This window comes from Pleurotus ostreatus, assembly GCF_014466165.1.
Source record: "Pleurotus ostreatus strain PC9 chromosome Unknown scaffold_1, whole genome shotgun sequence".
Classification (NCBI taxonomy): domain Eukaryota; kingdom Fungi; phylum Basidiomycota; class Agaricomycetes; order Agaricales; family Pleurotaceae; genus Pleurotus; species Pleurotus ostreatus.
Window position 1 is genome coordinate 1079413 of NW_023503156.1, and position 25863 is coordinate 1105275.

A 25863-nucleotide genomic window follows, 5' to 3' on the forward strand; every position below is an offset into this window, starting at 1 on the left:
ACTCGCCGCGGGCATTGGCTGTCTTCCTCTCACCCAGTTATGTAGAGCGGATTACATTGGTAACAACCAGTGAATGGCCGCCGCATCATAAATACTCAACAACGCAAAACCAGACTACCGACTCGGATTTACCATATGCACCAACCGATATGGCATTCTTTGTCCTTGGGACCTGAGATGATGTCAGTCCAATCTAAGCAAGATAACAGTCATCCTCGGATCGGAAAGGAGTAGAAGCTTCGCCGCTGAACTGGTTGAACTAGTCAATAACGTCTTAGCGGCTAAATGTGAAGACATACGAGCTGTCCCTGCTCTTGAGCAAGGTCTATTGCTTGACAACCTAGTTAGAATATACAACATATCTGATTGTGAAAGATCAATCTTGCCCGCGCCGACAACTGTTGTTACGCCCGCATTCCCATGCATATTGCAGCAGCTCATGTGCGCTGGAGTACATCCATATGTTCACAAAGAACAAAAGATAATCATACACACTTCTACTTCTCGTCAAGGCGACGACGGTCGAAGATTAGTATGTAACGAGGTACACGTCGAAGCTACTGGGTTCCTAAGGTAATGTATATCAAGGGTATAGGAATATGAACAGCGGACTGAGTGGAGATTATAAGGCAATATAAGACAGAATGTATGAAGTACCAATTACAAACAAAGAATAAATTATATGCAAAACCCCGCTTAGGTCCATGTCGACTTTATCGTTAGTTTGCATCCATATGCATCATTGATGTGGCTCGAGTGAGTGCTGCCTCTTCATGGTTATCTACGGTACTCTTTGGTGCCGAGTGAAGGGAAATGTTCATATCTGAGGCTACGTCAGAGGCAGCCGTGCCTGACCCCCGAGGCCAGGTTACAGTCAGTAACCCTTCGCCTAATGTAGCATTAATTTGTGAGGGCTGAGAAACAACGGAGTCATTTAACATCGTTCTGAGCACATTTAGGCAGCTGGGACTGAGACGCACCATTGTTCCCACAGGAAGGGGTATGACGCGGATGTATTTCCCGTACTTGAGTTCTTGCGTTGGTGTGTGGTATACGCTGGAGTGATTCGATGTCCCCTGCTCTCCTCCGGGTTCTGCTTTTACGGAACCACCGCTTGTTTCTTGTAACACAGCTGGGACATGCATGCAACGTTCCCCTGATACTACTAATTGGCCCTGTTCTACGCGAAGATTAATGTCTTGCTTCTTCAAGCCCGGTAGTTCGAGCACGGCTGCAACGACAGGGGACGAGGATACGTCAAATAGATCCATCCTGAAATAATGAGTGAGAGAGAGGCAAACTGTACAGGATCCGTGTAACTCACCTAGGTCTATATGTCAAAGTCGCAAGCTTGGGCAGATTCAGTGGTGTCTCTCCGCGGATGCGCCCTTCCCGAAGAGCCTGCATGTATCTCATTGCCAGGGTCCGGTCGAGACTGCGAAATTGGTACTCGTTGTTCATAATGTTGTTGGAGGGCGATCTCGCGACTTTGCGAGTGGAGGATGTGTTGGCTGGTGTTATCATGTCTATGGTGGTGAGTTGGATGAGGCTCAAAATTCGCGCCTCTCATTTTATAGTTCCCGTGGTCAACACTAGGTTAGCCCGGCGTTGACTCGATTCAAGGCTGTTCAACCCAGCTCCATTCTAGCTTGCGAACTAGGCATGAGTCACCTCCGGAAGGGCCCGATGCGATCCGTGGCGTGAGAACTTCTTTATTCATGATTCATCACACAGCCTTGCCGACGGTGTCAAGCGCACTGTGCTGAAGGGTACGGAAGTTTAGCATCGCGCAGTCAAGAAAAGCAGGACACGCACTGCAAATCACCGCCGCCGTCGAATACCGAAGACGATTGACGTTATGAGCAATAACAACGAGTGGATGCCTAAGCTTGAGCTGACATACGGCGTTTGGCTGTGTGACTAATCAACGATTTACGAGTCATCGCCTAGAGGGGAGACAAGATTCAGTGCACAAAGCCGCAGTAGATGTCGAGCCGATAATCGAGCGACTCAGTCCGAGTCAAGAGGGCAGCCCGACCATAAGGCGCTTGTTGATCGTGTGATGCAATACAGAGTCGGTTTACTTCCAAGAAATCACAACGTTTAGGGGTCCGCTTGACGGGCTATTTGGGCGTACCGCTCATCACCTCAAATAGCCCCTCCCCGCGCCTCCTCTCCAGGACATCACTCCAAAATTTCATGATCCCTTCCCATTCGCCTCTCGAAGCAGGCATACCGCCCCGTTTGTCCGATAACTTTACTTCCTCGACTCGCGTGAATGCCTTCTTGAACTCGGTTAATTGTGATTGCGTCAGGGCTTCTTCGGCGGGGGGTAAACGATACGAGATGGCAACAGGGGTAGGGCACTTCTGGCTCAGCGTTGGATATGAAAGTAGTGGACCCGAGACAGATACGACGGATGCCAGGGAGTTCGATGAAATGATAGCAACTGGCGACCCCTTCCGTGTATCCACGCTGGGGCCGGAGGGTGTATTAGTATTCGACGACGTCGGAACATTGACTGCTAGTTTGAGATCCGCGGTCTGCTGTTGTAACAGGAGATCATTCCAGTGGTGAATCGCATACTGGACGGCGACACTTCCGCCTTGGCCGAATCCAAACAGATGAATCCTGTTCATAGTCCATTCGCAGTCCCTGACAAAATGCTTGATTACTGCGGAAATCAGGCTCATGGCCGGGGTGGGATCAGGCCTTTCGATCAGCTCCCCAAAACCGTCGAAAGACGTGTACCATTGATATGCCTCCTCGTATAAGAAAGGAATCCTATTTCACAGGCACGTAGCTCGAGCTGAGTCACAGATCGTGAAGCAGCGTGAAACGGAAACAACTGGGACTTACTTTTCAGGCGCACGTATGGACAAAGTAGCGGTTTGCGGCAGCTTAAGCTGTCTTCCGAGCTTCGAGAACGGTTTGTGCGTGTCCCCTGGGAGATCGTGTTGGTGAATCAGCCTGATTCTCAGTGACAACGATGTGCCACGAGTCAAACCATGTACCGAATCACTTCACGCACCGAGACCGTGCAAAAAAATCAACAGGTTCTCGTCTATTCCATCATCACTCGGGGTATACGAGAATGGAACCGGAATGGCAGATTCTTCAGGAGGGGGTTTACGAACTTTATCAGACAATGGGGAAGACGTGTCCTTGACCGAGACGTGAATAGTCTCCTCCACAAAGGCCATTGTTCTTGGAATACTTGGTCGGCGTCGCTGGAGAGAAAGGCGATGACTCAGAGAGCTGTAGCGGGCAGTCAAACACACATGACCACGTGGGTACCCCTAGCTCCTAAACTCAGCGCTCAGCTATTACACATGTACTTCATTTATTTGTGCTCATCAACCCACATGCCAATCGCGATGCCCGTGGTATGGCATCAAACTCGTCGAAGATACATACATGCTGCTCTACAAATAATAGTCTAGGGTCCGAGTACATCATTAATAGATACCTAATGAATCACCATGACCTGTTGTTGCTGGGCGATGATACAAATCAAGCTGAATGAAACCCAAAGGCAAAAGGATGAAGAATAGATCTTGCACGATGCGACCTCACGGATCTCTACGCGAGGGTCGAGGTTGCTGACTCGGCCATATAGAAGCCTCCTTGCGCAGCACTCTACTTCGGGGGAGTTGTGGGGTACCAGCTGGCACCACATCACCTCTAGTAAATTTGACACCTTTCTCATCCGTCACCTTCGCGCCGCCCAGCCCCATGACCTCGTGTACCCACTCTTACCCACTCCTTCTGGTCTTTTCTGCGTACTCAACCCTCGCATACCATGCACCGCCAAACAGTGTCAGCAAGATTCCAATTGCGTTCGTCCCCGATATCCTCAGCTCAAAAATCACCACCGCAATCAGGATCGTCAGCACCTGCTTCACGTTGGCTGCCACGCTCATCCCCAATGCCCCAATCTTCTTGTTCGCGGTGAAGCTGACTACGTTCAACCCGAAAGCGATGAGGCCGTTTACGAGCAAGGCCATCAGCTTTGTGTTGCTCATCTCATGTTGGCTGTAGTGTCGGCTGACATGGGAACGGTGGTGAGTTAATAGAGGTTCCATGTGTCAAGAGTCGGGAGTGATCGGCGTACTCACACTTTGTCCAATTCACCGGAAAAATGCGCAATGAGCACGCACTGGATGAAGGCTAATGGCGATGTCAAGAGCAACAAATCCAATGGTCTCATCGGTCTCAGCAAGCCATTGTGTCTGCTCACAGCCTGTCCACCTGCGGGCGCAGTCGCAGTCATATACTTGGTGACGCCGCTATCCGGGGACGAGATCGACGGTGGTAAGTTGCCGTTCGTGCTGATTGACGATACGCTAGCCGCGGATAGAGAACTGCTTAACGGATAGCTGGCGCCAGCCATGTTTAGCTCGTCAACAATACCACTCGACTGCCCATAGCTTGATGACGACGCCAAGCCAGTTGATCCGCTGCTCACATCGGTGACAGAGTAGGGCGGCGGCGGCGTAACAGCTCTAGGGAACCTAAAGGCTTGCAAGTCGGACCTGTCCCCTACTTCCCGACCAACCGAAGAAGGCGATAGTGACGATGGCGAATCAGACGATCGAAGTGAATGAGTCCTTGTGGGGGACTGGGGGGGTGGACGGGACATCCCAAGTACCGAAGGCACAGAAGCATCGCCATTTGTTGGACTGAAAGCGGTTGAAGCGAATGTAGCAACATTAGCTAAAGGTGATGTAGGCATGATCCGAGAAGAAGGTGATGGGGATGGGGGGACGAATACTGAAGACGCTGAAGATGACGACTGAAATGAATGTGACGAATGGAGACCATCGTCTCCGAGATACATATTATGGATACTTCCCTGAAACGCCTCCGACGAGATCGAATGTGCAGTGGACATGGATCCTAGGTTGCTAATGCTGGTCGACGATGGCACACTGAGGTACGCGTTGATACTATCATTGCTGGAGTGTTGAGCAATGGAGCTAGCAGGGGAATGGGATGGTGATCGGGGAAACAAGTCTGAGAGCGTTAGATTATGTCGATGGGTATGTTCGCCGCTGCTTATTTCTGACAACCCATCAGGGTTACGCGTCCAGGGCAAGTCGGTTCGTATTGGCGTGTGAATAGCGCCGACGACCACGCTTCTAGCTGGCGAAGGCAACGTCTTCTCATCGTGTTTAGGCGCGCTGGAACGTGTAAACCTTCCGGAAGACTGGATGAAGTGCGTTATTACTGTCTTCAATGCAGCCAGAAGCGTGCCAAGTAGGGTAAGCGCAAACCCCCAGGGTGTGAAGTAGTAATCTCCGTAAGTCCTGCAGCGCTGATGTGAGACGCGTAAGTGCTCAAAAGAGCTATATGACCTACGCGAAGCCTACACCAGCGATAACTGGAATCAAGGAGATAATTTTGGCCTTACTTGCATGTTGGCCGAGGACGCCAGCCGACAAGGCGATAGTAAAGAATGGAGCCGATGAACGAACAACTTGATGGAACTAGGTCGTGCATTTTGATGAAGGAACAGCACAGGATGATAGACGCTCGCTTACCGGCACCGTAACAAGTCCCAACGACATATTGCTTACAACAATATTGATCGTGTACAAGACGCTAAACGCGACAATCACCAGCGTCTCCTTCGGCGTCAAATCGAAGCTGCTTGGTTTCAGAACCTCGCGAGGAACGTGCGAAGGGCCCACAGAAGGGTGGGTGTCAGTAGAGCGCTCACTAAAAGGCTGGCGGTGTGTCGGAGATGACCCCGGATGTGACTGCATGCCGGAGTGTGTCGACATATAAAATGAATCAGCTACCTCGCTTTCGCCTAATCTGTACGATTCCAGTCCAGGGGCGCTAGCGGGTGCAGTCAATGGGCGGTGTTCCCGGACGCCCCCAAAGCGATCAGACATCCGGAACCATAGACGGCGCAGGCGCCATGTATAGCGTGCAAAGAATGGAGGAAGAGATGGAATTGGGCGTCGTGGTATTTGAGATACGCGAAGCGCCAGGGAGGGGTAATGAACGAGTAGATTGGCTCCGAGAGTGCCGGCAAGTGCATGGAAAGCTGTCAAGGTATAGGGAAAGGGGAAACGTACAAGAACAATCTTGTTGTACAAAGTGAGGAGTAGGTTGAGGGAGAAGTAGCAGAACAGCGGAACCAGCATCGCTGTCACGGAGGCTGAAGAAACGCCACCAGTGGTGTTCGTTTCAGTGGGCGGCACAAATGCCGACGACCCGCTCGCATGCCGACGCGTCGGGGAAGACGTCGAGGGCGACGGGAGCAACCCGCCCAACGACCTTGGATCGACATCGCTCGAGGGGCTAGTTGGCGGATACGGCTCCTTGTGGAAAGACCTCAGAGACGAAACGCGTACGTGCTTGAGCGGTCGCGGCGGGCGGGTTCGCATTTTTGTGTCAGTGGCCATGATGGCGGTCGAGATGAGAGATTGGCAAGGATGCGGAAAAGAACATTGGCTATAGAAATGGGTTATCAAGAGAGCGCGCGGATGCTGTCCATGATGTCACGTAAACTTTTTCTCCCGCAAACCTGACGGAATTCAGGGAAATCCGACATACACTTCCAAAATCGTCATTTCCCACACTTTTTGGCGACAATCGTCAAATGGAGTTCGCGGATGTAGTCGTGTCACAAAAGGCGAGTTCTTGACTCTCAGTCTAGAGAGCTAGAGTGGGAAACTGATGAGAACCATCGCATCTGTCGCAGAATTATATCAATTAAACTAGGAGTAGACAGTGAATACCATAGATCCCAAATAAATAATCGTCATAATTTATGAACACGCACTCTATCGAGGGCTTTTCGGCTCGGAGGCGACAGGTTGCCATTTAGCATTCTTGTCAGCGTGTCACCATCCAAGCGCACCACCAGCCCTTCCTCGGCCAGATACTCTGCATATCTCCTCCAGCTCTCTGCACCTTTACCCACCCTCAGAACCCCATGGCCACCTTCACCCCCACTAACCTTTCCTGTCTTCAAAGTACTGATACTCCCAACCACAAACAACCCTCTCTTAGCCCGGGTCAAGCCCACATTCAACCTTCTTCGATCTGCCAAGAAACCAATATGTCCCCCAGAGTTATTTCGCACAGTGGAGAAGATGATGACTTCTTTTTCCCGCCCTTCAAAACCATCTACGGTTTTGATTTCAATGCTGGGGAGTTGCATAGCCCGGTGGTCCCCAAGAACATCCTTGAACCGTTCCCTATACTTCTCATTCGAGTTGAAGAATCGAGTCAGAAGAGACGTTTGGGCGACGTAGGGGGCGATGACACCAATGTCGGACCCTTTCAGCTCCTGTGCAAAATGAGAAAGCAGGGTTGGCACTAAGCGGAAGGACATACCGGATTGTTCAACAAAAGATCTTCTACAACACTGCAGACTATGTGTGCTTCGTTAACATTGACCCTGCTTCTATCTTTCTGCGATTCCGAACCCGCATGATCCAAGAAGATAACGGGCGGCCTATTCTCCGAGCCAGGACCCTGCACGAAGTGCTGCGAATTGGGCGGATGGAGCCGAGGGAAGACATTCCCTCCATCATCAACCGTCCCATCTCTGAGCAACAGATTGTAGAACTCGGCAGAGGGAAATCGCGAAATGCCGGGATGCATCCGATACTGCGTGTCCAACATTATCGATGGTACGACTGGAAAAAAGAAACATTAAACTTAGATGGGCTGTCGCGAATATGAAGTCATCACAATTGACATTTACCTCCTTCCTTTGTCAGCCTTTCGAAGAGACTGATGCCAAGGCCCTTTGCCTGGGCATCTCGACTGGTGATGACGGGCGGAAGCTGCTTATGGTCACCAATCAGAGCTACATGCCGTGACTGGATAGATAGGTAGGCATCAATGTCAAAGAGCTCCAACAATGAAAATTGGCAGACACGTACTCCTTTCATCAGCGGTATTAGTGCGGCCGGCTCCGTGGACATCGATGCTTCATCAAGGAATACCACAGGGAAGTCCATCACTTTGAGCGCGATACACGCAGAAGATACACAGGTGGTGCATACCTGCACTCGTCATTAGTGCTAGCGCATATTGAGAATACCTGGGTTAGTTGACGTACCACGTCAGCCTGCCTCAAGACATCTCTTAACATTTCCTGATGAATCGCATACTTCTTCGCCCGCAGAACATTCGCCCGCGCCTCCATAGTCAACAAGGCCTCTTGCATCCTTGTCAACATCGTATGCTCCCTCTGGTTCAAACTCTTCCCCGCATGTTGATCTTTAAACTCCTGGGTCCTATTAACCAAATTACGAAGTTCCTCGGTCAAGGCGTCGCCGTCCTGTACGAGCTTATCGAGCTTAGGTTTCAATGGATGGATGTCTAGCTTATAATCAAGCGTATGTTGTATCAGCGAGGCCTTGACTTTGCCACCGAACCCAACGCGAAGCGGGGTAAGACCAGTGGCGGCGAGACCTTCAACGAGATTGTCCACAGCAACGTTGGTATAAGTGCAAACAAGGAGGGGGTGCGGGACCTCAAAATGCATCTAAGAAAACATAGTTTAGAGACTTGGTTCGGATGTAGGACTGCGTGTACTGACTTTAAGTAGTTTAACGGTTTCAATGATGGTTTTTGTCTTGCCAGTACCGGGTGGCTAACAACATGAGATGATGAGAGAATTGCAGCTATATCACTGGTCGAGACTTACGCCTTGTACTAGACTGGCTCGCTGGCCGATCATCATAGCCATCGCCCTCCTTTGCGTGTCATTCAAGCCCTCGATCACAGGGTCACCTTCTATTACCACTGGGTTCTCCTTTGAATACCGTTTTGCCCAACTCTGTATTCGCAGATCGTCTTTGAATGCTCCTTCAGCCCCTTCTGTCGGAGAGTGATCGAGGACTGAGCGCGTTACGTAGCTAACGTCGTCTGCTTCCTGGAGGGCGTCATGTTCGTCTACACCCTCTTCGTCGCCAAAGGTACGAAGGAGGATGTCTCTGAGATAGGTGCCTTGTAGGATGTATTCACGATCTGCGGCGGGTTCTATGGATTCTTGGGCTCGAACATCATGATTGAAGTGGGAGATGGCTGTTCGCATTCGCTCAAAGATAATATTCGAGCGTCCGACGTCCAGCCTGATAAGATAAGCCAGAGTCAACAGGCAATCAAGCCGAACTCACCTCCAGGAACCCTGCGAGAGATCAAAGGAATCTTGGAAAGAGATATGAAGCATTCGGTCGTATTTCCCTACGACACTGCCCTTCAAAGGAGTCTCTGTCAGGGGGTCAATCCTTGAAACTAATACTTGAGTACCGGTCCTACAGAAACGCATAAGTTAGGTGCAACACGATGAAAGAAAGATACATACTCAAATCGATGCTCGGGTAGCATTATTCCTGGGCCTAGGGTGAACGAAGCTACGGGGCGTCCGAACTGATTTGCTTTCATCCAGTATGCTGAGAGCTCCGTCAAGCAGTACCCTGCTTCTTTCAGGCGATCAAGGCTCCAGGTGGACAGACGTTTCTGCAGGACAGCTTCGTCTTCATCTTCTTCCATGTTTAGTAACTCCAAAAATCTTATCTTCTATAAGGTTCTGCGCATCACATCGAATGCAAACAGAAAACACACCGAGTTTGGTAGTTCTGAATCTGGTGGTAGAATGGCTCCCCAACAGTTAGATCTACCTTTGGAGGTTCATGCCGACGCGTGAGTCTCTTCTTCTTCCCATCCTTCGTCTCGGCTACTACTTGTCGCATGCGCGACGGTGCCCTCTGCCGCCAATCAACTCGGTCGCGTGCTTCAGACTCTTCAACGTGACTCGGAATTGAAATCATTGAAGAGGAGCCGTCATCAGGCTGCAGCCATTCGCTTTCCGCAGCAGAAGCTTCAAAATCTTTTGCAGGAGCCCACGAATTCGGCTTCCTCTTGAATTCGGTGTTCAGGGGAATGTCACGATAAAGGACAGCTGCATGGGCTTCTTGCTCGTCTAGCCATTCGCGTTGTTCAGGGGATAAACTGGCTATCGCGGTGGCCTCAGTTGCAAAAGTTCGGCGCAAAAGTTGTCGTCGGCAAGTTGGGAGATGAGCGAAAAAGTTATTGGCATGAGCCCAGGACCTAGAGTGGCGTACAACTCGTGAAAATGATGTATTTTGCGCTATGAGTGACATTCCATCGTGAAGAGCGCCGTAAACGCGCTTTTGAGCAAGGCCGGCCAGTGTCGATAATGAAGGAATTCAAATATTCAAGAATCGCAAAGATTCTGGCAGCGTGGAAAGAATTACGGCAACTCTGCGGCAACTAAATGAACCGGCATCTCCCTCCGCTCGTTCTGTTCCGTGCTCGTTCCTTATCTTACACCAAACCTTTCCTGCCCTTTCCAAAATTCAGTCGGTGTGTTATGCTATCGAAGGGTAGAGGGGCCCACTACATCAGACGATCATATGCAGCATCAACGCGATTTTGAATCTTTTCCAACTGGAACTTAGATAATAAATACGTCGTATCATCAGGAGGGCGCTCGGCAACGTACATTTAAAACTCGGTAAGGTTAAACAGTGAACGGTGCATCAATTTCAAGAAAAAGGTCCGTTACAGAGCAGTCAAACTCATCAGGGAGCTGGTGCCTCGCCGCAGCTAGCATTTAAAGAACGGAATGTCTCTTCAAGTCGCAGAGGCGGTCGGCTTTTGGGCGACCGCAGTTGACATTTCACCACTCGCTTGGGGCTGTTTCATGACTGCGTCCCCCTCCGTAGCCTTCGTCCGAGCCAAATCCTCTTTAACTGCCTTATCAAAATCGTCTGCGTCGAAGGAGTCAGAGCAGCAGCGTCCACAGCAACCCCTCTGTGCAGTGCCTGAACCAGACCCATAGGACTCTATAAAGGTCATACATCATTACAGCGACTTTCTTTACGCTACTGGATTCAGCAGCCACGCACTTTGGGTACACCATTGGAAAAGGGAGACTTCGCCGCAAATGCCTATGTAGAAAGAATACAGTCAATAAAAAACCAACGAACTAGGCTCAGAACAGATTGAATTACAGCACATCGCGCAGACACCGGCGCAGCAGGTGCCCAAAACATTGTCAGCCATCGATGGTTGTTGTAAAGTAGAAAGGAGCTGGAGGTTGGAGACAAGCGATTAAGGAGTAATACTCAACCTGACCGTCATAATTACATGCATGGGCTTCGGCTTGTACAGCCCTAATATTACTTCTGTAACCCCTAGGAGCTTCGAGCCAAATCAGCGAAGTCGCTAGGGAGTCTAAGGGAGAGTGGTCAAGTTCTTTGTTTTCATATCACCATGTCCGAAGACACAGCAAAGTGGCAGATCGCACACTCCTTTGCCGAAGGGTTCAATGCTACGTTCTCAGGTTGAAAGCCAACCTCTAGAATTACTGGTTTCATTGGCATAACCATTTCATTGTAGACCTTGAATCGCGCATCAGTGTTGCTGCCGCGATGGAGCCATCTTCCTCCGAAATCATCCAAGGTTTAGCTGCGGAAGTCGCTGCACTATCTAGAAGACTGTCTGATGTCCTGGGTACTTTGCCTAGCTACGATCAGCGCCAGCACGAACAGGTACGCCGGCTGATTGTATTTCAGCCAGAAAATAGGTTTAACTCTTGCACAAGCGCGTGAAAACATTAGAACAATCACTAGAGAAGCTCAGAGCAGCACAGCCAAAGTCTAAATTCACGTTCAAGCGAAAGGCAAATGGGTCTGGGAAACCTCCGTCTTCCCATAAACCCAGTGAACTCCCCCGCCCGGAGGCCCCATCCTCGTCGAATCTCATCTTGAGCTCTCATCACGATGCGTACCTGGGATGGCACAACATACCTACTCCTATGGCTGGAAGCTCGTCGGACGCAACGATACGCGATCTAACGAATTGCATTGTCAACTTGGCCTCTCAGACGACTGACGGTGTACAAATCACCGCTCTACACATCCACAACCTCAAGAACTGTTTGCTACTCCTTCCTGACATCACTGGAAGCGTGATGCTTCACGATCTCAACCGCTGCAGCATTGTGGTTGGATGCCATCAAGTAAGCAAGTTAACAGGTGATCCCTGACGATATGGCTAATGACACGCGCGTAACAGTTCAGGATGCATACCTCCAAGGATGTCGATGTCTTCGTATCGATCTCGTCTTCGCCGATCGTAGAGGGTTGCAGCCGTATCAGATTTTGTCGCCGTCCTGATCCCAACAGCCGGCAGCTGCAGAGCGAACCGCTAATGGTGCAGGACTTCTCTCACATCCGGCCAACTCCTTCCCCGAATTGGTCTCTGCTTCCAGCCGGTAGCACGCCACCCACCAGCCTGCCCGACAGTGACATGGGGCCAGATGAAGTAGCCACGCTTCTCGATGTCACCCTTCCTCCTGGGATTTGAGCTAACATACACTAGTAGTAGTCTTCGGCTTTCCTTTTTCTACGCTAGAATTATAATACGCACTGCGATACAAGTTGATCCGCGATACAGGTGGATATAAATTCTGTATTCAGAGGTATGTCAATAACCCCTGAGTGCACAGTTATGGTACAACTGGGTGAGCGCCTAGCAGATCTGAGCGGTACTCTTTCTGCTTCTTACCATCATGGCTGACATGGACGTTGATCAAACCGTTGTGACGACCAAGAAAGAGGGCAAAGCAAAGGAAGGCAAGCAAAGATTCGAAGTTAAGAAGGTGATATCTCTGCTTAGCCTTAATAATCGGCCACTCATGCTGCTCGAATGAAGTGGAACGCGGTCGCCTTGTGGGCGTGGGGTCAGTAGACCGTTCGCGTGACTGAGATGTCGCTGATGTAGGATCTCTCTTAGACATCGTCGTGGACAACTGCGCCATCTGCAGGAACCATATCATGGATCTGTGTAAGCTTCAGCTTGCGATGTGGGTCGTTTCACAGCTTACATTCCTTTCTCTTCAAGGCATCGATTGTCAAGCCAATCAAGTCTCTGCTACCAGCGAAGAGTGCAATGCTGCATGGGGAATCTGCAACGTGAGTCATTCGTCCTTCCTGTGATCTATCACAAGTACATGGCAATGTCGGTGAATCTCAGCGTTGATGCTCATATCATTGCAGCACGCCTTCCACTTCCACTGCATTTCTCGGTGGCTCAAGACAAGGAACGTCTGTCCGTTGGACAATAGGGAGTGGGAACTCCAGAAGTACGTGATTGGAATCCTTTGTTCGTTGATTGTTTCCTTACTGATAACCGCCACGACTCGTAGATATGGACGCTAGATGTGGTTATGATGCTCTCACAGTCGCGTACAATTTTGAATGTATACTACTAGAAACGACGACACTCTTCAGAGCAAAACACAGTGCCCTTTGCTATTACTGTATGATCGTCAGGGTACTAAGGGTGCAGATAACAAACACCTAAGAGGGACACGCCGAACTTCGGGATATTCAGAAGACAACGAAAGTGCATATCATTATCATAGCAAGCATAATCTAATTGTAACATACAAGCAATGCAATACATTCCTTTTCATGAGATGAGAGCAACAAGAATCAGAGGCATAAGGTAAGTAACAGATCGTGGTGTCATGTCGTACAGTAAGTGAAGCATACGAATAGATCAAGCATAAATCAAATCCAAAAATGAGTGATTAACTATATGAGCTGCGGGGCGACCGTGGACCAAAGAGGCCAGGACTGCCTCTTTCGGGGACAATGAGAGTAGGTTCAACTGAGGGAGGTGTTGGTACGAGATGTGGGTCCGCTGAAAATAGATGGTGAGTAAGACACAAACAAAAGAGGGAGGGAAAGGAACGTACGTTGCCATGTCGCCCAGGACTGAACTTGACGTCTCGGGTCCATGCGAGGGTCCATTCCGGGAGGCATCTGCATAGCAGAAGGCCCAGGAGGTGGAGGAGCAGGAGCCTGCTCCTTCTTCCGGCGAGGACGAGCACGGTGAGTGAAGCGCCAACCAGGCTTCGCAGCTGGTGGCATTTCAGGTGGCATGGGAGGTTCAGGGGGTGGGGCGTCGGCTGGAGGACCTGGTGGTGCGGGCGGTTTCCTATGCACGCAAAGGGTTAGAGAACAGAGAATACAGACTGCGCGCAAAGTACTCACCATTCGGGCTCGTATTCACCGCCTGGACCATACTTGGACTGTACACATAGCAAGAAGCCAACCTCACTGCATAGCCGTAAGACCGTGTCATCAAGAGGAAAGAGGAAGAGACATACTGTTTAAGGGAGCGCTTCTCTTCTCGTAGCTTGCCAACTTCGCCGAGGAGCATCTTGACTTCCGAAGCCAACAGTTTGCTGAAGTCGTCCAGATACTACAAGCGAGTAAGTTACAAGAAACCACGGAGGACATGAATAGCTTACGCCTTGTACGTTGAAGGACACCTGCTCCTGTGCACTGGCTCTTACTGCGTTCAGCGTCTCCTCATGTTGTTGCCCACACTCCGTACGGATATCTTTCGTGACGTTAGGATGCAGCGATTAAAGTCGGTTTGCAACTTACCATTGGACATGTTGTGTAATAATTCTCTCAACTCTCCGTTTTGCCTCTGTAGTTCTGCCATGACTTGGTCGATACCTAGAATACGGTTAATGATTGCGCTGGGCCGACATGAAACAAAGGGGCTTACCAGGTTTCTGCTCGGCAGCAAAACGACGTTCGTTCTCTTCCCTTCTGTCTGCTTCTAAATCGTCGTGAATCTTGTTGACCATATCGCGTAGCTCTATCCATTTAGAGTCCGTATCCTGTCGCCGATCCATCTTATCCCGCCATCGCTCGTCCATAATCTCTCTCTTTTGAGCCAGCCCTGCCTGTTGATCTTGGAGGAGATTCGTGATATCACTAAGTTGGTTTCGAATCATCTCGTCCCGTTCAATATTCTGCTGCCTTTCTCGCTCGCGATTCTCGGCCTCTTCGGTCACCCGCTGTTGCTTCTCGTTCTCCAATTCACCTTTAACAGCGGCGAGCTCATCTTCGAGGGCTTGAATTCGTGCATCGCGTTCTTCTAGCATGCGTTCCCTGTCCGCCTGAAGATCGGCCATCAACCTCTCTCTTTCAGCAGCTGCCGCGTCTCTTTCACGCGCAAACTCTTCGCGTTCGCTTTGAATGGTCTGCATGATGGATTGTGCATGGAGAGACGCTGCTTCCTGACTAGCACGGAGAGACTCCATAACAGAGGCAGTATCAGCCATCGGTTCACCTGGAATCATAGGCTCCTGTTCCATGATAGAGGGAGGGATAGATGGTCGAATCGACGGTGGGGGCGGGGAGGCTGGCGCTGTCGGCCTCTGGGGAGGAGGCGCTAGCATTGCAATCCGATTCTCGAGATCGCTCCAAATTTCATCGTGACGTTCTCTAACTTCGTGATCCCTTCGCGCTTCGTTGTCTAAGAAAATGCGCTGCCTATCTTCTTCATGGTCACGGAACTCCCTTTCACGCAGCTCTTCCGCCTCCTGTGCGTCGCCTGCTATATGTTGAAGCTGTTGTTCCATATCGTCCAGGCGCTCCAGGCGCTCTCTCGCCATCTCTGCTGCCTCAAGATCCCCAGGGAAAGGTGTGACGGGACGCAAGGGATGTGGAACAGGAGCGACGGTACTTTCGCTAGGGAGTCGCTGGGTGGACGTTCTTTGTGTTGCTACACGACTTGGAGCATGGCTAGGGGGATAAGCTGCAGAACGACTGGGGGATGCGGGGTATTCTTCAGCTGGCACTGTGTGAACAGAGGGTGAAGGGACATTGCGCATAGAGACCGGTGAGGTGTGACTAGGAGGGGGAGGACGACGCAGCATGTCTTCTGGAGCGGGCACGACTTCGGGAGGTCTATGATCTGCATAATCAGAAGGCGCAGGAGAATATCCACCTAGAACAGGATTAGTAATTAACTTGATAATGCAATAATCAACTTACCAGAGACACCACTACGGCCGGTGGGGGTTCGCCCTACTCGACTAGGAGTGCGGTATAAACCAGGTTCCTCATGTTCGGCGACGGAGAGGGCGGTGAGAGGGCGGGGTGTGGCAGACGGCTGGGGGCGAGAGGGGACGGTGACGAAATGAGGGGAAGACGGCTGGTCTGAATATTCTGCGGAAGGAGCAATGACATGGGCTTGTTGAGGGTGCCTGGGTGCATACACATCTGAGCTTGGGGGCAGAGTTGGTTGGACAGACGGTCCAGCGGTGTGTGCAGGTGCAGGCGTGCCATAGCGAGAGGTTTCGAGACGAAGTGATGGTGAGCGCCGGCTAGGACGACGTCTTCCGGATGGAGAATAAGAACGAGAACGTGATCGAGAGCGTGATCGTGATCGAGGCCGGCGTCTTTCTGAACGACTGTAGTAGGGAGAGTGTGATCGGGATCGGGGGTAATGATGACGACTTGGGGAACGACGACTCGGGGAACGACGACTTGGCGAATGTGGACGATCTCTGTCATCACGCTCACGGTAAGGATAATCGCGGCCAGGGCGATCCCTGTCATCCCGGTAAGGATAATCGCGGCCAGGACGATCCCGGTCATCCCTATATCCACGCCCGTACCGTTCCCTATCTCCGTACCGATCGCCGGGATACCTGTCATCGTAGCGGCCTCTACTATCACGTCGCCGGTGCGGTGAATCTGAACGAGATCGACGACGACGAGATGGGCTTCCACCACGAGGTGAGTAGGAACGAGAACCGTGCCGGCGTGGTCGATCGGTATAGGGACGCTCGCTCGGGCCCATGGCAGTTTGGGGCCGACTCGGTGCGTAACGGCTAGGGTCTGGTGCATAAGTCGGAGGATAAGAACGGGGCGAACGCGAACGGCTGCGTGACCGGCTGCGGTGACTAGGACTTTGAGTTACTATGAGCGGCGTTGGAGCAGGTTGCATAGGTGCGGTGGTAGGAGGTTGGGTTTGCACAACAACTGCAGGTTGATCACGTCGAGGAGAACGGGAGCGAGATCGAGATCGAGAGCGACGAGAGCGAGAGGATGAACGCGACCGCGACCCCGGAATCGCGACCACAGTAGGCTGACCCCCCGGAGGAAACTGCCCTGGTGGATATTGCCCAGGCGGATACTGCGACCCAGGATAGCCTTGAGGAGGTAAAACTACTTGAGTGGGAGGTATTTGCGACCCAGGAGCGGATGGATAGTAAGGTTGAGTGCCACCTCCTGGGAGCTGTATGATCTGGGGAGGTGGAGTTCGTGAGCGTGAGCGTGAACGTGAACGTGACCGCGATCGACGGGAACGATGGCTCCTAGAGCGCCGGCTACGCGAAGAACCACTCCGTTGAGGGAGTACGACAACTCCACCAGGCCCTGGAGGCATCATCCCTGGCATCATTGGTCCGCCTTGCATACCTGACGGCATCATACCAGGTACAGTAGGAACATATGACTGAGCCGGTTGAGTATGCACGTGGATTGAGGCTGGAGAATGGGAACGGGAGCGAGAACGACGCGGAGAACGGCGCGAACGACGCGAAGGACTCCTGGAACTTGGACGATCACGCTGGGTCCGCGGGCTGCTCCTTGAACGTGATCGACTCCGAGGTGAACGCCGCGAACGTCGTGAACGACTCGAACGTGAACGAGGCGAACGCGAGCGCGAACGACTCGAACGGGAACTGCGCGAAGGAGAGCGGCTCCCACGCACGTCGACGATAGTAGGGTGCTGCATACCGGGCATTCCGACCTGGGGGGGCATCATACCAATTTGGGAGGGCATCATACCAGGTCCTGGCATCATACCTGGCATTATACCGGGGACCATCCCTGGCTGTTGTCCAGGAATATTGATCACCACGGGTTGTGGCGAAGGAGTGGGATGTTGAGGTGCATCAGGATGTCTCGGAGAGCCCGGGCGGGGGGTAGTGGCAGGGCCAGGGACATACAGAGGACCTGGTTGGATGCTAACAACTGGTGGCCCTGATGCCACCTCAACTTGTGGAATCCGAGTACGAGAACTTCTAGATGAGGAGGACCTGCTGCTTCGGCTTCGTGGACTCCGACTCCTACTCCTGCTTCCACTCCTACTTCTGTCTCTACCTCCGCGCCTGTCTGGACTTCTGCTTCTACTCCTACGCGATCGCTCTGAACGTTCTGAACGACGTGATGGATGTCGACTTGGCCGCCGGCTGCTCGATCGATGGGTACTGCTCCCCCCGGAACTACTGGGTTCGCTGGCTGGAACACGGACAATGGTAGGACCATAACCGCCAGGGGGTCGAACTTGATACGGGGGTGAGCCCGAAGCGGAAGGTTCGGGGGGGATGTAAGGGCGAACTGGCTGCTCGTCGTGAACTGACATCATACCAGGTGGAGGCATACCCATCGGCTGATATCCGCCTGGTATCACTGGTGGTTGGTTGATCACGATAGGTGCGTGCATGTCTGGTATTACTGGCCGTCCATCGTCGTATGGAGGACTGTGATCTGGCACAACCGGAGGAATGACGCCGCCTACAGGCACGAAGCCAGGAGGATATGGTGTAAACATCGGTTGGGGCATTCCAGTTTGTGGAACAGGCATCGGCGGTGCGGGGCCGGGCTGGGGAATCGGCATCTGCATTTGCATTTGCGGTGGATAGGCACGGTCGGAATCACTGGAGGAACCGTCAGGACGATCGCGACGAGCTGAAAGAGTAACGTCAGTCATGCTACAATGATGTCTAGATGGCCACTCGTACGTTGTGCGCCGAGGCGTCGAATATAATTGGTAAGGTCGTCGACGCGTGCTGCTACGCCTCGAAGTTCTGCCTGACGATCATGCACATCCCTTTCAAGCCATTCGTTCAAGCCCCGCATATATCGCATAAGTTCTCTCTGCTGATCGACAGTAGCGAGCTGGGCGAGCCGATTCTCCTACGCTGATATGAGAGACAGAACTCGAGAAAATCTATGCACGGACCCGTAATATTTCCATCAAATTCTCGAAAAGAGGTGGGAGCTGAACGATAGTCTGTGGACGCCATGAGCTCAAGGAGTGAACACGTTGAATTAACATACCGGTCCAGCTGGCATCGGTAAATAAGTTCGCTGCTGTGTAGTTGCACGTTGCTGAGCAGGCTGATCAATAATCGGAGGCGGTGGGATGACCGACTACGGATCGTGAATATGTAATTTTGTAATACTTTTAGGGAAACTTACTGGAGGAGAAGGCCTATACCAACCAGGAGGAGGAGCGCTGGCGGTAGTGTCTCTTCCAGGAAACACTGGTTCTGGTGTAGGACCTTCAGACATACTGTTAAATACATGTTCATCGTGCTGAAGTATGTACGTACCACGTCGTGGGACTCTTTCGGACGGGACACCTCTACCCTCATCGCGCAGTTGTTGAGAGGGAGCATGACCAGGAGGAGGAGCTGGTATAACTGGTTCCTCCGAACGCGCTTGAGAATATAAAGAATATCGCCTACGAGGGTGTGCTCGAACACGCCTGCCCGCTCTAGATGGTGGAGGAATATCGCGAATATGAGGCAAAGGGGGTTCCGTGCCAGGTCGCCGCAGCATGTCTCGAAGTGACAGAGGACTAGCGCTGCGAGGACGAGTACCTATTGGCTGATAACTGAATGGTACAAGGGGCGGCGGGCCTTGGACAACCGAAGGCGGGACGGGAGCCGTGGAGGAAAGGATTTCTTCGAGTTGTTGCGCAAGTGAAGGGCCAGCAGTCTGTGGTATTGGCATCTGGATGTGGGGTTCTGGGGGGTTTGTGCGCAGGTCATTAAGGGCATTGATGAGACCATTAATATAGTCAGAACTGCTATCAGAGCTGGGGGCTTCAGAGCTGTCATCCGTTGGCTGTCGCGGTTGATCGCGATGTATCTCGGGTTGAGGAAACGGCGGAGCAGGAGCTTGCTGGATTGGTCGATCTAGCAAAGACTGTACGAGTCCCTCGATACGATGAAGTCGGTTATGCATTTCGATATCTGGGCCAGCTGGCTCAGGTATTCCGGGACGGTGTGCGCGTAGTTCATCAAGGATATGATTCGTGGATAGCTGACCATCCCACAGAGCATTCAGTTTATCACGAATACCATCAAGAGCTGGAGCAAGGTTGGGAAATGCAGGCCTAGCACGGACAGTCGATGTACTAGAAGTTGACGTGGTGGAAGTACTCGTACTATGGGACACTAACGAAGGCACCGGTGGAGTGGAAGCAATGGAATGAGGAGTAGGAAGGGACGTAGAGGAGCTCGAGTACGGAGAAGAAGACGACAAGGAACTTGACGATGTGGTAGAGGATTGGGGCGAGGGAATTCTCCACTCTTCTTCCATGGCAGGTTCCAATTCACGCTCTTCGGCGACGGGTGATCCTCCGTACAGACTGAAGTCATCAGAATGGTGGGAAGACAAGTACGAAACCATGCTGCTGGCAATGGAATTGGCACGACTAAGATTGGAGCCAGTAGGTGTTGGGACGCTGAGTTCGGTGGGGCCCTTACGAGTGGCATGGTCAACTGAGAGGAGGCTGCTACCTCCTACTTTCTGATCTCGTTTATCCGCGTGAAGGATAGGCGAAGGCGTTCGACGGAGATATTCGGACAGGTCGTGTAGTTCATGCCTTAGGGCCTGAATATGATCTACGAGCTCTCTGTTCTCCTCCCCTCGGACATCGTCCATGCGGTGCAAATCATCCGCAAGGCGCCTGATGTCATTGCTGATAGACCGATCCGTTCTGATGCTGGCAACGCTCATCGTTGGAGTCCTCTGGCTATCCAAAGAGTGGATTGACGGGGTATCCCCTCGGGGTGTGCTGATACTGACGCTCATTGTGACATCTTCTGGTGTGGGCAATTGTGGGCTCATGAGTAGACTTGGGCTAGTCGAAACCAACGAGATAGATGACGGCTATAGGAACGTTAAAGCTGCGACTTCTATGGTGCCAAATTTTACTTACCGAAAGAGGTCGGGCGATTGCAGCTCGTGGAGTAGATAAAAGCGACGGGATCGTCGAAACATCATCAGGGATGTCTTCTGGAGCAGGGACTGGGAGGACTTCTTCTGACGGAAGCAACGAGCTAACGGTCGACGACGAAACATACGACGACTCTTGTTCCGACGATCGTGACAGGGACGATTCCGTAATCAGAGACGGCGACTCTGTTGTGCTGGACAGAGTCAAGTCCGAAGCTGTGGGAGGCGTACTGGAGGAGATGTCAGATTCTGCGGATTCTGCGGGCTCTGCGGGCTCTGCAGGCTCTGCAGGCTCTGTGATAGGTATAGGTGGAAGGGGAGGGGATGGCCTTCGGACAGGCGTAACGGGTGGTAGAGACGTGAATCGCGAGGGAGTCTCCAAGATCGTTTCAGGAATCGTCGTGAGTCGATCCGGAGAAGATATTGCTGATCCAGTAGGTCGCAGGATAGAAGTGTCGTAAGAGAAATCTGGGCCCTCATTAGCCATGGTGACCACCGATGCAGATGCCGCAAGAACTGAGGATTCATAAGAATCGTCAGTCTCGCTGGCCCAAAGCGATGGAGATATAGTCACGGGCGTTGCAGGGACTGAGCGGGCAATATCCAACGGGCTTGATGGTGTCAAGCTACTAGGAGTAGGAGTTAATGATGACTCGCTGATACTCGAGACAGACGATAATGGTAGCAGTGGGGTTGAAGCTGGTTCTGTACCAATCGGCGACGGACCGGGCAACGAACTTTCCGTCAGTTCCGTAGCAGAGAAAGATATCGACGATGGGGTTGGCACTGTTGTCGGCTCCGACGATGGCGAGAAAGAAGGCGTCACTTCATCCAAAGTGATCGACGACAGAGATGAGATAGATGGAGGAAGAGACGGCGGGAGTGACACGTTAGCTGGATCGAGGAGATCGTCTCCTTCAGACTCTGTCGTGATGATAGTTGGGACTTCAGACGGCGACGGCAATATGCTTTCTGTTTCTGCTTCCTCTGGTGACTCATCGGAGAGCACCAACTCCTTCTCAATCTGTTCTTCTTCCGCAATGTCAGGCTCGATGTCGTATTCTACATCTGATTCTAAATGCAAAGACGACGAGGCTTTTGGCGTACTGAGCTCAGAGGGAATTTCCCTGGGCTCGATCGCTGTGAGATATTCCGTCCCAGGCTCCGAGGGACAGACTTCTGCAGTGATGTATTCCGACGGTTCAGATGCCGTAGCGTATTCCGTGGACGCGGCCTCGTCCGCAGTACCGTACTCAGATTCGGAAGGAATACTAGGAAGCGACTCGAAGGCCGTCGAGGCTGGGGACGCAGCCGTGACATAGGAGCCGCTACCTTCTGATGCAGAAGCAAAAACATCTGATGAAGGTGCTGAAGATGGCGGCACTTCGGAGAATTCGCTGCTGGACGCCGTAGAATAGCTGTATGTTGAATATGAATTCAAGGTGAGAGCCGACAAATCGGAGGAGTGGCAGACGTCATAGCCAGTGTCGTCAGAAGATCGGGTACCCGACTGAGTGTACGAAGAGCCAGACATAGTGTTGCTGGAGTTTTCCTTGTCCGAGGCTTCGTCTGAGCTGTACGGAAAGCCAGAGGAGTTCGACCTCGAGTTCGACCTCCCAGTACGCCTTGACAAAGCGCTTGATCTAGTGAGCGGCGTGCGAGACGAACCCGAGGAGAAATACGAGTCTGAATCATGCGAGTCCCCAAGGTAAGAGGCAGAATCTGTGTGGCGGTAGGACAACGTAGACGAAACGACATTCGTGTCCGAATCACCGGAAGTGAGACCCGTCGCGGTGTTAGTGGTCGTAAAGCCAGTAGACGTGAATCCGGTAGTTGTCCTGTCCCTACCCGTCGACGTTAATGTGTACAACGACGTAGTCCGAGTATCACTGGTCCCTGAACCGGCGGAAAAGAAAGCCTCGTCTGAGAGGTCGGTCGACGATCCATGGGGTGTCGAACTACCGCGAGCACTAGGAGGGGGCGTAACAAAGACATCTTTGCCAAGCGACGAACCACTTGACACTGTCACCGGGGAACCACTAAGAATAACGCGGCTCGCGAACCCAAGACCAGGCCTGGCACCTCGCGCCCGATCCAAAGCAGAGGCAAACTCCTGATCCATATCCGTAAGTGAACTCGTACGCCTCAGCGAACCACCACGAGACGGTGCGATAACTCGGGGGTCGCCACGATAGACGTATCCTTGCCCTAAAATGGCGGTATCATCGACGGTTCCCGTATGGTGAGTCGAAATGAACGAAGTAGTTCTGGAGAAGGTGGATCGCGTATCGAAATCATCAGAGATATCCGGGATACTACTGAGAGGCGGAACAAAGACAGTGGATCGAGAGCCGACACTGGACGAGCTAGAAGTGGTATCGATGGAAAGGATCGTTCGCATGGAACCAGTTGGCGACTGAGTCCGAGACGGCGCCGGAGTGGCGGGAAGCAGTTCACTGTACCGTGCATCAGTGCCAGAGCGATGGATATACAGTCGTATGAAACGTACCATATACGGTGTACCCACTTCGACCGCTCGTGAACACTCTCGGCTGCAAGTCTCTCTACACCATCTGCGTACAGCATGTGGAATGGCACTAGCACATCCATCAGGGGCTGCCCATCAGGTTCATTGCTCTGCCTCATTGCTGCGATCGTCCCGACATCATCTCTCGCCGATGGATGGGTTGGGGTTGCAGCTGACTGAACCGAAGTGCAATTTAACAGATCGACCGCCACTATCCCTCGCCCTCCACCAGCTGCAAGCCAAGATAGAAGCAGCATGTGCGGATACAGCAGCGCCTGGCAACGCTGCCATCTATAGGGTGGAGAAGCATGTACGTTCAGATACCAGAGCAGCCCAATGTGTTGAGGCTAAACACGATCACGTGAGATGATGATAACACACACGATGGACGACTTACCTGTTCGTTCGTCTGGGTGTATGGGGTAAGGTCTGCGATGTCCAGCCCAGGGGGCAGGCCAATGCTGCGGGCACTTCGTGGGGTAGCATCAGTGACCGACTCTTCAGGACCTCCCATTATCGCTTGGCCGATTCTCTGACCGACCCTCTGTGCCCTTCGCCTAATCCCCAATAAGCCACCCTCCCCTTCACCAGGCGGCGTCGTGCTAGTCACTGAGGATGCCCTCCCACCAGTCCTAGCCCCAGAAACGGGCGTTCTCTCCTTCCACGCTGCAACGATGTTCCGAACGGAAGTTAATGGGGATCGAGGCGAGATATTCTGTGGACGCCTTAGCGAGGAGCCCGTTGGTGTGGTCCCCGTCCCGGTGAAAGTATCACTTCCTGTGTATGTCCCCATATAGCCAGTGTTGGTGAAGGTCCCGGTGTACGCACTGGGACTCAGGTAACCGGTCCCTGTACGTGTGGGTGTTTGACTGCCGGTATTCGTGAATGTGTTGGTATACGCGCTTGGGCTTAGATAACCCGTGCCTGTGCGACTGCCCGTGGGTGTTTGGGAGCCAGTATCAGTCGTGAGGAACCTAGTATCGCCAGAAGTAGACGTCACAGCGCGCTGGGTTGCCAGAGTGGACAACGTATTCGAGATTCTCTCTTCAGATGCTGAAGACGAAATCGAAGAAGACGACTTCGATGGAGATGACGACCGAGAACCATAGCCGTAACTGCTTCCATACCCATAGCTGCTTGTATAATTGTACCCAGCCGTGCTGGGAAGATGAGGCGTAGATTGACTAGCTGACATGTAAGGACTCGGCGAGCGAGGCCCACCGGGTGCTGAGGTGGTTCTGAGGTGGCCGCCACCAGGGGAGTTCGTTTCGAACCGCGCAATCAGTTCAATGGCGCGACCTGGAGGCGGCAGCTCTCGATCGGCGTTCGGGTCGGTAGATGAACGCGTGTGCGAAGAAACGCCTGACCTTCTGTGGGCATCAGGTGTGGGTGCATTGGGCCTTGCGTACTGGGTAGTCGAATATGCCCCAGACGTCGGGCGCGAGGGCTCTGTGCGCTCAGAGATAATACTGAGTCGGATCTGGGGGTCTTGGATATGTCCCGCGCGAGGAAACGTGCCAGCTGGTGGCAATGGCGCAAGAGACGAAGATGTTGGAGTGTAAGAACCAGAATAAGTACCTGAAAAGCTTGAGGGCGTAGCTGTCGAGGACGTGGTGCGTGTCCATAAGTCTTCCGTTTCGTTGATATCGTCTTCAAGGGTATTGAGAGTCGCTGCTACTTCGTCTGCATCGTCGAACGAGTTTTCTTCTTCATAGTGGTAAGGCGCTCCATTCGAGTCTTCGCTAGAAGGTGACGGCGAGACAGTGATGCGTCTCATGGCACGTCTGGGCGATGCGTCTTCACTATCGGTTGATTGAGTCGGTGCGTCTGTTCCCGAACAAGAGCCGTCATGAGAGAACTGCACGTCAAAAGCCAAACTTACCGGAATATGAGTATCTTGAGGGTGACATTAGTGTGTCGGTAGGTGTTACAGAGGTGTAGTCCGTGGTCCCGTACGTTGGGGACCACGGCGCGGACGAGTTGCTTGTCATTGTTGGAAACGACGTTCAGCAGCGCATCTATGGCGCAGTTGTTCAAATCCAAGCCACTGCAACCGCCACATGTTTAGGGCAGGCGTTTTCGTGTGGAACTCTTGCACGTGAGCGTGTATGTTGATTGGAACACGCGCGTGACCCACGCGTTAAAGAGTCAATTAATCAAGCTGTAAAAGCTTGAAAGAGTCGAACGCTACTGTAGACCAAAACTCGATGGCAAGCAAATTCTTCGTGAGGTCCGGCGGCAAAGCAGGAAGGAGAACTCCCGCCCCTACGACGGCAGTGACCCTCACTTTCATCTTATAATCAGAGGACTATTTACATTATCCGAATCCGAAGAGCAATATTCCATCCTTCATCGATCATCCTTGAAGCTGACAATGCTCTATGTTGACATGAAACAATGTACGCCCCCTGCCTTCATCCAAGTTGCTAATGAACTGAAGGTCCCTGACGAATACTGAATCCAGCGTTCAAATGCCGAGCTCAGATA

General features: G+C 52.2%; 6 protein-coding genes across 6 annotated transcripts; 2 read left to right on the forward strand and 4 right to left on the reverse strand.

Annotated features, from left to right (window-relative positions):
* Nucleotides 1-719: 719 nt before the first annotated feature.
* Nucleotides 720-1524, reverse strand: PC9H_000364 (uncharacterized protein; the record flags this gene model as incomplete). Its single annotated transcript, XM_036770022.1, has 3 exons — nucleotides 720-914; nucleotides 981-1272; nucleotides 1325-1524. The coding sequence occupies 3 exons, from the start codon at nucleotides 1522-1524 to the stop codon at nucleotides 720-722; spliced, it is 687 nt and encodes a 228-aa protein (XP_036635867.1).
* Nucleotides 1525-2123: 599 nt separating this feature from the next.
* PC9H_000365 (uncharacterized protein) lies at nucleotides 2124-3203 on the reverse strand (the record flags this gene model as incomplete). Its single annotated transcript, XM_036770023.1, has 3 exons — nucleotides 2124-2784; nucleotides 2860-2944; nucleotides 3032-3203. 3 exons carry the CDS (start codon nucleotides 3201-3203, stop codon nucleotides 2124-2126), a joined length of 918 nt encoding a protein of 305 aa, XP_036635868.1.
* Nucleotides 3204-3755: 552 nt separating this feature from the next.
* DRP1 (UAA transporter) lies at nucleotides 3756-6416 on the reverse strand (the record flags this gene model as incomplete). The annotated part of the gene is made up of 4 exons (XM_036770024.1): nucleotides 3756-4047; nucleotides 4119-5309; nucleotides 5362-5489; nucleotides 5544-6416. 4 exons carry the CDS (start codon nucleotides 6414-6416, stop codon nucleotides 3756-3758), a joined length of 2484 nt encoding a protein of 827 aa, XP_036635869.1.
* Nucleotides 6417-11271: 4855 nt separating this feature from the next.
* PC9H_000367 (uncharacterized protein) lies at nucleotides 11272-12366 on the forward strand (the record flags this gene model as incomplete). The annotated part of the gene is made up of 4 exons (XM_036770025.1): nucleotides 11272-11341; nucleotides 11398-11549; nucleotides 11603-12019; nucleotides 12076-12366. The coding sequence occupies 4 exons, from the start codon at nucleotides 11272-11274 to the stop codon at nucleotides 12364-12366; spliced, it is 930 nt and encodes a 309-aa protein (XP_036635870.1).
* A 205-nt stretch (nucleotides 12367-12571) lies between these two features.
* On the forward strand, nucleotides 12572-13220 carry RBX1 (RING-box protein 1; the record flags this gene model as incomplete). The annotated part of the gene is made up of 6 exons (XM_036770026.1): nucleotides 12572-12661; nucleotides 12715-12742; nucleotides 12796-12846; nucleotides 12904-12974; nucleotides 13059-13144; nucleotides 13208-13220. The coding sequence occupies 6 exons, from the start codon at nucleotides 12572-12574 to the stop codon at nucleotides 13218-13220; spliced, it is 339 nt and encodes a 112-aa protein (XP_036635871.1).
* A 374-nt stretch (nucleotides 13221-13594) lies between these two features.
* On the reverse strand, nucleotides 13595-25367 carry PC9H_000369 (uncharacterized protein; the record flags this gene model as incomplete). The annotated part of the gene is made up of 24 exons (XM_036770027.1): nucleotides 13595-13707; nucleotides 13763-14004; nucleotides 14061-14126; nucleotides 14177-14271; nucleotides 14321-14412; nucleotides 14460-14534; nucleotides 14587-15816; nucleotides 15864-16028; nucleotides 16088-16712; nucleotides 16795-17121; nucleotides 17178-17252; nucleotides 17310-17560; nucleotides 17616-17861; nucleotides 17918-18164; nucleotides 18220-18569; nucleotides 18623-18797; nucleotides 18844-18894; nucleotides 18942-19034; nucleotides 19083-19165; nucleotides 19217-20783; nucleotides 20833-23305; nucleotides 23359-23723; nucleotides 23774-25203; nucleotides 25259-25367. The coding sequence occupies 24 exons, from the start codon at nucleotides 25365-25367 to the stop codon at nucleotides 13595-13597; spliced, it is 10545 nt and encodes a 3514-aa protein (XP_036635872.1).
* Between the last annotated feature and the right edge of the window lie 496 nt (nucleotides 25368-25863).